This window comes from Pseudochaenichthys georgianus, chromosome 4 (genome assembly GCF_902827115.2).
Source record: "Pseudochaenichthys georgianus chromosome 4, fPseGeo1.2, whole genome shotgun sequence".
Lineage (NCBI taxonomy): Eukaryota > Metazoa > Chordata > Actinopteri > Perciformes > Channichthyidae > Pseudochaenichthys > Pseudochaenichthys georgianus.
In genome coordinates this window covers 18,552,043-18,561,720 of record NC_047506.1, presented here as the reverse complement: position 1 = coordinate 18,561,720, position 9,678 = coordinate 18,552,043, and the positions used below count along the sequence as shown (strand labels likewise).

The 9,678-nt window shown below is 38.1% G+C and overlaps 1 protein-coding gene across 1 annotated transcript; it reads left to right on the top strand.

The window, feature by feature from the left end:
- The first annotated feature begins 1,279 nt into the window (after positions 1-1,279).
- Positions 1,280-9,473, top strand: LOC117444857 (interleukin-31 receptor subunit alpha-like). Its single transcript, XM_034080237.2, has 14 exons — positions 1,280-1,430; positions 2,012-2,138; positions 2,879-3,036; positions 3,186-3,328; positions 3,417-3,450; positions 3,999-4,121; positions 4,858-4,934; positions 5,605-5,827; positions 6,092-6,295; positions 6,481-6,633; positions 6,826-6,981; positions 7,087-7,156; positions 7,333-7,408; positions 8,025-9,473. The coding sequence occupies exons 1-14, from the start codon at positions 1,298-1,300 to the stop codon at positions 8,283-8,285; spliced, it is 1,938 nt and encodes a 645-aa protein (XP_033936128.1). The 5' UTR covers positions 1,280-1,297; the 3' UTR covers positions 8,286-9,473.
- The last annotated feature ends 205 nt before the right edge of the window (positions 9,474-9,678 follow it).

Here is a 9,678-nt window from a genome sequence, read left to right as displayed (position 1 = left end):
AATTCACATTCGATGCTCTTGTCTTGTGATTATTTACAGCAGCAGGGTGGTGTATGTGTGGGATTAATTTAAAATACTCTTGACAACAATGAAGCTCTGTGACATATCAGGCTTTAGCTAACTAGAAAGTATGTGATAGTAGGACAAAATGACAGTTGATTATGTTTCTTTCATGGAGTTTGATGACCATAAAAAGCATAATATTTGGCTTTCTGAAAGCAATAAATACAATTTTAAGAATGCAGAGTGGAATGTTGATTCTCTGTGTGTTTTGAAGGACAGTGATCCCTTCATAAAAATTGTTATCTTCATGTTTTTGAAAATATATATATTTAAATGATGCTGTAGTTTGTTACTAAATTGGGATGCCATCATTGTACAACTATTTTCAAACTATCTTTCTAGCTTGCGTTGGTCCAACCGTCAATCTTTCTCCCGTATTTTCCCTCTTCTTACTTCCTCATTCCTTTCCCCGTTTCCTATTTACACAACGTTTCAGTTTCATACAAAATGACTTGCGCTTTTATCTTGAAAAGTTGACTTCTGTACAAGAGGAGCTCTGGAGAAGGGCAAAGGATCCTCAGGGGTCTATGATAAAAGTTAACAAAACATTTTGTTCTACGGGTAAACCGATCATTTACAGGACAAAATCAAGCTCGAAAGATACAATAGTTTCACCCAACAATACACATGTTCAAATCCCAATTTAATTAGCTGAAACTTTGAGCTTGTGTTCGTCCACGTCCTTTGGCCCCTCTCTGGAAACTGGAACTTTGTATGAATGGGAAATGGGGGAATAAATGAGGATTTAGGAAGAGGGATAATGGGGAGAATGATCATTGGCAGGACCAACACTGGGTAGAACGTTTCAAATAGTTATACAATGTTGGCATCTCAATTTTGTCAACAGATTAAGAAAATCAAAAAATGGGAAACCCCTTTCATTAACCTCCATCCAACTCCGAGTGCTTTTGAATTTGGGAAGGTGAAACCCTATAACTTGATATTTACCTCACAAAAAATATCCATCTTCATGTGACCAAAGATCAGTTAGTGACAGACATAGAAACACAGACAGATGTACAGTGATATGGAACCTGCAACAATTGTAGGCAAAGTAACTTTAAAAGAAAAAAAACAACAACTTCAAAGACTTTCACTTTTTTCTGCCAGTGTGCCAAACACAAACCTCCCCCGCCCCTGACACGTGATTTTTGCTGCAGCTCATATAGTCTGGGGAACATGAAACTTTGTCTGACATTTCTGAGAAAGACAAGTGAGTTACGTGGTTGAATACATGGGCTCTCACATGCTGAAGAATGAGCCTTTACGACTTTTTTTTAGACTATACCATATGGAATCTTTGAAAAGCTGGAGTTTACTACACGAATACATTATCCTGTTGATGCTCTTTACAACGGTCAGCAAAGGTAAATAAATGATCTGCTCATACCTAAGGACATCATTTACTGTTAACCTCTATCTGATCATCTTAAAACACAGCAGAATAAAAAGCACACATACAAAAGTGAATTTTCTTTATCAGTATGAGTGGAATGTCAGCCACAAAATATTGGTTAGCTTATCAATACCATGTGGTTTCCGCTTAAAGATTGCATCTCCTTGTCTAAACTGATCATTCCCATATTGGTTGGGTATTTATTTTTATATATGAAGTAACTAAGTCAAAAGGATTTCTTAGTGTTGAGGTTGACTCAGTTTGACTGCTCAGAATAAAAAGGGTTCAGTGTTTGGTCCGAACCTCTAACCTTATCTGTAAAGTCTATTATATATTTTTTTTTTTATTCACAGTCGAATTGAAATACCATGATGAAATTAAAAGAATGCTATCAAGAGGTAACTTTACAATTGGAATATCAAAAGGTTAATGGAATAAAAACTGCAGCGCCACCTTCTTATGTGTTTGTTGCTGTGTTTGTTGGTTTCTAGGCTCAGTCAAATAAATGTTAAAATGAATAAATGAGATCATTTGAAATGTGTCTCTCCTGAGGGTCATCATGTGACGCTCCTTCCAGTCCTGAGTGCTTCAGAAGAACCGCCGAAGCTCCTGATTACAGGTGTGAATGGAGCATGAACAACACCACTGAGAGCAATGTGAAATTTGATCTTTACATTGAGTGAGTATTGTTCTGTGTTTGAGCTGCAATATTTTAAAATGGTGACAGCATCGCAACCAAAAATTGTCCAAGGTGACCTTTTGTTATTATTGTGTGAATACGTATTGATCTGGCAAATAAAAGATAGTTAAAAAACACCAATCCATCCTCTCCATATTGTCTCGAAAATAAACCCCTCAAAGGCAGCAGACTTCTGCAAACTTATGACATTTGTCTCACCTTTGGTCAAGCTTTGACATCGCTCTACTGAAAAAAAGAGGCAACAGTTGGGAGACGCTTAGCTTAGTGTAAATATTGGAACAGAGGGTAACAGGTATGCTTCTGTTTAAAGGTATAGAAAATACAGTTCAAACAAATAATATGTATCACATGTGAGTTGATGAGTCTTTGAGGGACTGGAAGGTGGATGTTGTTACCTTTAGATAAAACAAGTCTAGCTGTATTATTGTAAAACTGGAGTGCAGAACTTTTGTCTCCCCCCTCCTCGCAGTCAGTACTGACCACTGTTTCGGACATCAGCTGGGATGATGGTGGAAGCTTTGGAGGAAAATCACAGTTTCCAAGTAAAGTTTCTGGAGTGAATGCTCAAGAAATAAAATAAACTCCGCGTTTAGAGAAAAGTAAAAAATAGTTTGATGTCAAGGGCTTCATTAAATGTATACTTCTAACTCTGAGTCTGAGGACATGTGGGATGTATTTATGTCGTTTTCAATTAACTAGGTCTATATGTTTACCCACAGTGAAGTAAGAGTCAGGAACATTGCAAGGACCTGGTTTGAGATCAACGAGAAACCATTTAAACGACTTAAAAATCGTTCTGTCAACATTTGGGTTGAAGCTCACATAGGAAACTCCAGCTGCGCGTCCACCAACACCTCTGTTGTGCTCTCACACACAGGTACTGGAAGATCCTCTTATTTCACCCAACAACATGAGAGTTTCAAACACTGTTATTGCCGCTATTGCTATTGATAAGGTAGAAACTTTATATGAATAATTGTAAAAAACAAACATCACAAAACATTTATTTTTGCTTTTCCTCAACAGTAAAGTATGAAGCACCAAAACATATTTCCATGTCCTGGTTAAAAAATAACCTCAGCTTGAGCTGGACGGCATCAGAGAAGCATCCAGCTGCAGCAGAAATCCGGTTACGCAGAGATGGAAACCGCACAGATTCATGGAAACACGTAAGGACGATTTTATTTCCAAAGTTTAATACAACTGAAGTTGTTGCTAATCAATTCATTTAACTTATTAACCGTATTGCTATTACAGATAACAACAAATACCACCAGTGACACTTCAATGTGTGAGTTGTCTCTTCAATCTTTATAATTCAAGTGTTTTTAAGTTCATATTTATTTCCCACAATAAATTCCTCAAAGATATCAAAACCAACAATGTCTTATTTGTGATGTTAAACAGGCTCAGTCAAACATTGATGTCACTGAGAAGAAATTGTGCATTTCCTGAGGATTATATTCTGTGTCCTAATATGAACAAGTGTGTGTTTACAGCAGCACAGCAGTGAATGTGATATTCACTCAAACTAAAATGCAGTTGCCTGGTTCATTATAAAGTAGGAGGATTTCACAGTGCAACAATGGAGAGCTACATGTATGTTGAAGAGGAACAGATATATCAGAGTATGGAAACAGGTTTTGGTTTTTAGTGTTTAGTGTAATTCTTTGTTAGCTTTGGGCCTTTCATGTGGTTTGTTGATGATAGGAAACAAATAATATATTAAAAGTAAAAGTAATGAATTAAGAGAAGAACATGTTTAAATATGAATTGAGAATAGAAAATGTGTACATTTCAAACTCATTAAATATCTCTGTTTTTGTTTTAATCCAACAGACCATGTGCTTGTTGAGAATCTGTTAAAGGATACAGTTTACCAGGTTAAAATCAGACATCGGTCCACTAAGGCCCTAAACCCACTGTGGAGCGACTGGTCTCCTGTTGTGATTGTTCCTGCAGGTAAACTCCCTGATTTCAAGTATTTTGCTAAAGACTTCTGATTGATAAAGTGTGTGGCTTCACAAATCACAAAGACTCACTGAGACCAGAGAAAATGTACTGATATCTGTCACTGGATAACTCAAACTCAATTATTTATCCTAGACATATCAGTCCTCTCTACCACCCCTTACATTATCCAGGGTTACAAAGTGTGGCTAGGTAACCTTAAGAAGCCATTAAGAGTTATTCTGATTTTTATCATTTAACCTAAAACCCAGAACAGTTTTGCTAACTATTTTCCAATGACAGTTGCTCGAAGAACAACAATTTGTAACACTGACAGCGCTCCTTTCAGGACTCCCTTTCAAAGCCAATATCCCAGAATTATCTTTATGAAAAATGAAAATGGCCATTGTTAGTACTCACAGCTATCAAGCTAGCAGTGTGTGGAAGATTATGGTGACGCACAATGACATGCGCAGACAGGAAGGTTGGTTGAAGTCCTGTGACAGCCACAGATATCAGACCTTTTTGTTCTTCGTCAGAGCATTTGATCTATTAATAGCAGTCAGGTTGTTAAGAGTATTTCAACACCTATAAAACACCTCCCTAAGAACATTAGGCTGCCCGCCCTAGATTTGTTTTTCAAAATGCATACATGTTCCTTATTTGTACCTTTGTAGATGGAAACATGTGAGCAGATGCAGCCTTAAGATACTAGCCTTATTAACCCTATCTTGTATTTTTATTGCAGAGCTGGAACAAAAACCTGAAGTAACCATGAATATAACCCTTTCAAATGGTACTCGAAAGGTGGCGCTAACGTGGAAGGTAAACCAGTGTCCGGAAACAACACCAATATATTCATGCTGGGTCGAGATTAGAAAAATAAATATTTACTACAGTTGTGCTTGATGTGTTGGGTGGCATGTCTCTTCTGCCTGGGGCCCCCAGAGCCTCTTGCGGCACCACTGGCTACATACAAATATAGGGATGCATTTAATAAAATAAAAAAATGCTGTGTATATTCCTGACATTATGTATGTAATACAGTAAATTCGTTATATTCACAATGTACGCAGTTAAACTCTTTCTACCGCAAAGAAAAAATACCATCAAAATATTTTAATTTGACTGCAAATAACTAAATTGCCCTTGAGGTTATTGTGTAAAATTAATTATATATACCATTAAGGTCCGCGTTAACTATTAGAGTAGAATTTAAGCTTCAGGTTGTCTTGCCATTTTATAAAACAAATGTTGCCAGAGATAAACATTTTGCGACTATTTTAAAAGTTTAAAGAAAATGCTCAACCTCACTAGTTTGAATGAGTTGAAACCTGGCACATGAAACTCTCTTGACTGTTTCTAAACAGGGTTTGTTACCCTTTTTCATCTTATATTTCTCTCTTTTACCTGGTGCTGCTTTGTACCATTCACAGTTTATCATGGTGACCTTGTCCAGTGGTTCAGTTTGCTGTTTGTCTCTTCTGCTCTTTAGAAGATGCCTCATGCTGTGACATACAGTCTGAATGACACACAGTCTTCCAATGGCTGTAATTGTAAGAAAAGAAGAGATTATCCCATCAACACGACTGAGACTACATATATTATTTTCGTCTTGTACTCTGCCATCAAAATCTTTGTTAACGGCAGAAACGCAGCAGGAAGTTCTCCACCAGCAATCCTACAAATACCAGCCGTACCAGCTGCAGAGTTAAAAAGTAGGCCGAAGTGTGTGTGTGTGTGTGTGTGTGTGTGTGTGTGTGTGTGTGTGTGTGTGTGTGTGTGTGTGTGTGTGTGTGTGTGTGTGTGTGTGTGTGTGTGTGTGTGTGTGTGTGTGTGTGTGTGTGTGTGTGTGTGTGTGTGTGTGTGTGTGTGTGTGTGTGTGTGTGTGTGTGTGTGTGTGTGTGTGTGTGTGTGTGTGAGTTTATCATGTATATCTTTCAGTTAGTCTTTAAAGCTTTTTTTTCTTTTCCCCACTGTAGTTTGTGACAACACCTTACTGAATATAAAACGAAAGAAGAAAACTTGCCCCGAGTGGTTCGAGCTTCAAGATGAAGATTTATGGCCAAGGTCTGTTTCTGATACAGACATTAAGGACTACGTTCGCTACCTGTACTTTGAACACAAATGCATTGATGGGAAACCATGGACACTTAAAATGTGCCTCTTTTATCAAAAAGAGGGCGGTAAGTGTCTTTAAATGAGATTTTAATATTCTCAGGATGATGCTGACACTGGTCCAGTGCAGATCGAAGTTTAATAAAGCAGTGCTAAGTTTATTAAATAGGTTTTTCTGACCCAACATTTTGTGTCAGAAAAACCTAACCCAACTGACCCAACATTTTGACCCAACATTTATTTTTCTCTGCAGCTCCCCTCAGAGAACCTCAGGACTTCATTGCTTTCAGTGAAACACACACTTCTAACTTGTCTTGGAAAGCCATTCCCTCTGCAGACCAGCGAGGTTTCCTCACACACTACAGCCTGTGCAGTGTGAAAGTTAGTTCACAGGATGAGCGCAAAGGTTTGAAACATCAGTAGATATTTCTTTAGATTCATTTGATTATGTATTTTAAATATACTTCACCAATTGTAATACTTCTGATTGAACCACAAACGTACTTACGCTTACAGAATGTGAGAAAATGAACATTATAATATCACAGCCAAGTTTGTTTAAGTGTCAGCAGTGTGTCCCTTTCTGAACGTTTTTCAGAGTGCCATAACATATCAGCCTCAGTGATGAAATACCGGCTCGGAAACTTGACGCAAGGAACGAAATACAACGTCAGCCTGGTTGGAGTGACCCGAGTAGGAGAAGGACCTGCAGCCACAGTCACTATCAACACGCTGCCAGAGAAGCCTGTGAATGGTATTAAAACTGCCTTGTATTTCTGTATTTTTAGTTACAGGTCACTGTAGCCGTTTTTACACATGTGGGAGCAAACACAATTTTCTTTTTCTTCTCTTAAATTAGTGTTGTGGAGGCTCTGCCTGCTGTTGCTGTTTGTTATACTCACAACAATGTGCACCTGCATCTTGAAGAGGTAGGTTAACCCTCCTGTATTATTCTACAGTTTGCCAAACTGTGCTGCTTTTGTTTATTACCCGCTCTCATTTTTTTAAACGCCATTAGCAGCCTTTAGGAATTTGGTTTGTTTGAACTTTTGCAATCTTCAAATCCGAAGTTTTATCTTTTTCTAAACTTTTTTCCAACACTTAGAATCAAAGACAACATCTTCCCTGCTGTGCCGACACCTGTTATTCCAGATCTCATCCCTTATCAACCAGAGAGTCAGGTAAGAGACAGTTCTTTAACAGATTTACAGCTGTTAAGCAGATGTTGACTTTTGTCTCCTTCTGAAAGCTTGACAAATTAATCTGTGGTCATTTAGTTTTTTTAGGTTTACAAGTGCCTTGGGGCAAGGAGTTTTAACATTATGCTAATGAATTACACTGATATTAAATAGAACAGAGTACAACTTTATCGTCTACTGTGGTGAGAAGACCTTAGTATTTAGAAGCGTAAATGACAGGCATGGGGAGGCAGCTGGTGTTGCTGAATGCATTGTACGTTTCGATAAAACAAAGGAAAGTCCCTCATGAAACTGTAGAAAGACAATGTGAAAAAAACACCAACTGTGATGTTGACCGGAAAGCAGAACCATGACCATTTTCTCCGTCATAGTAAAGACAGGTTACAGTAACTTAGTGTGTTAAGTTAACTGCTATTGTGATCGGAAAAACTCACTCCCATTGTTCTGTGTGAACCACAGAGCTTGTGTAGGTCCTGTTTGTTTACTATTTATGGCAATCAAACAAGGCAGCCAACAAAAAAATTACTTTTACACTCTTCATCAGATAATTATAGGATTTACATTTTTACATTCAGCATTCCTCTGCTAATGTGAACAGGATTTTCTGGAGAGAAAGGAGGAGGTGGATGAGCTGACGCTGCTCCAGCTTCATCCAGAGGTAAAGTCTGTCCCTGAGGACGCAGAGGAGAGCGCTGTTCTCACTGGAGAGTGGGAGGAAGACACTGATGAGGACGAGGACAACGAGAGATGGGATTCAAGGATGTTAGGAGGGTCCAGTGATGAGTCCTGGCTCTACAGAGAAGGCACTGAGGAGCTCCAGAGAAGGAGAAATGACAGATGTGGAACAGCTGGACAATGAGATCGCCATGCTGATATACAAGAAAGGTCTGGTCTTCGATGTGACGGACGGACTCCCTGTGAGATTAATTTAAATGATTTTACTGCCCCACAGCACAACATTGACTTATTCTGAAGACTGCATACATATTTTACTGTGCAGAATTACTTATTAGGAAAATGTTTGTTAAATGTTCATGTTTTTTTTTTTCAATGCAGGATCTCAAATCATTGTTCAGACTTCAGATTTTTTTTCATTTTAGGTAATTTCAGATAGAGAAAATCTCAACAACCTTTGGATGAATTGCCATGAAACTTTTAAAATGCATTCTCAGAACATGATTCATACTGTTATGGGTGATCTTATGACTTTTCATCTTGGGGTTCCATGAGCTCAAAATCCATACAAACGTTTGTAGATGACAAAACACCATCAAACTAATGACATCTGCACACTGCTATTCATGCTGCTTTGTATGACATTCAAATGTAATTTTTTATAAAGCTCAATTATATATAGTAAAATATAATTGAACCATTAAAAAAGACACAATTAGATATCAGTCAGATAAGAGTCTGGTCCATTGTAAGGCAGTGTAAAACGAAACCTGAGGATGCCAGTAAAGAGCCAGTGTCTTTGTTATGGCTGAGCACAACTGAGAGAATTGCCTAAAGGTGAACATGTGACAGGAAGTGGTCACAAAAAAACCCAGTGTCCTTAAAAGAAGGTAGCTCATGCAAGGTGACACACTATTACTCATTGCCAAAGAAGCTTCTGTGGTGTTTCGATCTACCTTGTAGAACATGCCATGTTTAAGAAGTGATGACAGACCAATAGCATTTACCACCACACTGCACCCTAGTTTCTCTGCAAAATAAATATTTGACCTGCTTCCTGTATTGTCAGGTGGTGGCCTGCTTGCGGCATGTGTCACTTTATTGTTTTTGATAAACACCATGTGGGACATGATAATACAACCCAGTCTCACGGCATTTCGTGTTCACCAACACGATTTTTAATCTATTGATTCGTGTTCACCAACACGATTTGCCCCTTTTTTTCGTGTTGCACAGCACGATTTTAAAAGCAATGTATTTCTACTGGTAATGTGTTTCGTGCCTGCAGGCTGCAGCATGTCTTTTTCTCCGGTCGGGTCGTGGAAGACCGGAAGCTGTGTGGTTCATAAAAACATGTTCTTACTCAATATCAAGCCACAGTTATTGCTTTTATTTTAAATCGTATAATTTCGGACTTTTGTTGCCGTCTGTGAGGAAAATAAATGGGGCTCAGAGCCTCAGGATACTGAAATCTGTATTTTTTAAATCTGTTTTTCCTTCTAATTTGTTATTCTTTTCAAAATAACACACTGTTATCCTTGCTTTTATTTATTGGTTTAATTCCATAATCTCGGGCT

Excerpts from the sequence above, each read along its gene's own strand:
- LOC117444857 (XM_034080237.2), top strand. The coding sequence starts at position 1,298 with ATGGGCTCTCACATGCTGAAGAATGAGCCTTTACGACTTTTTTTTAGA. Across the intron at positions 1,431-2,011 it reads CTTTACAACGGTCAGCAAAG|GGTCATCATGTGACGCTCCT; the intron begins GTAAATAAATGA and ends GTCTCTCCTGAG. Across the intron at positions 4,122-4,857 it reads TGTTGTGATTGTTCCTGCAG|AGCTGGAACAAAAACCTGAA; the intron begins GTAAACTCCCTG and ends TTTTTATTGCAG.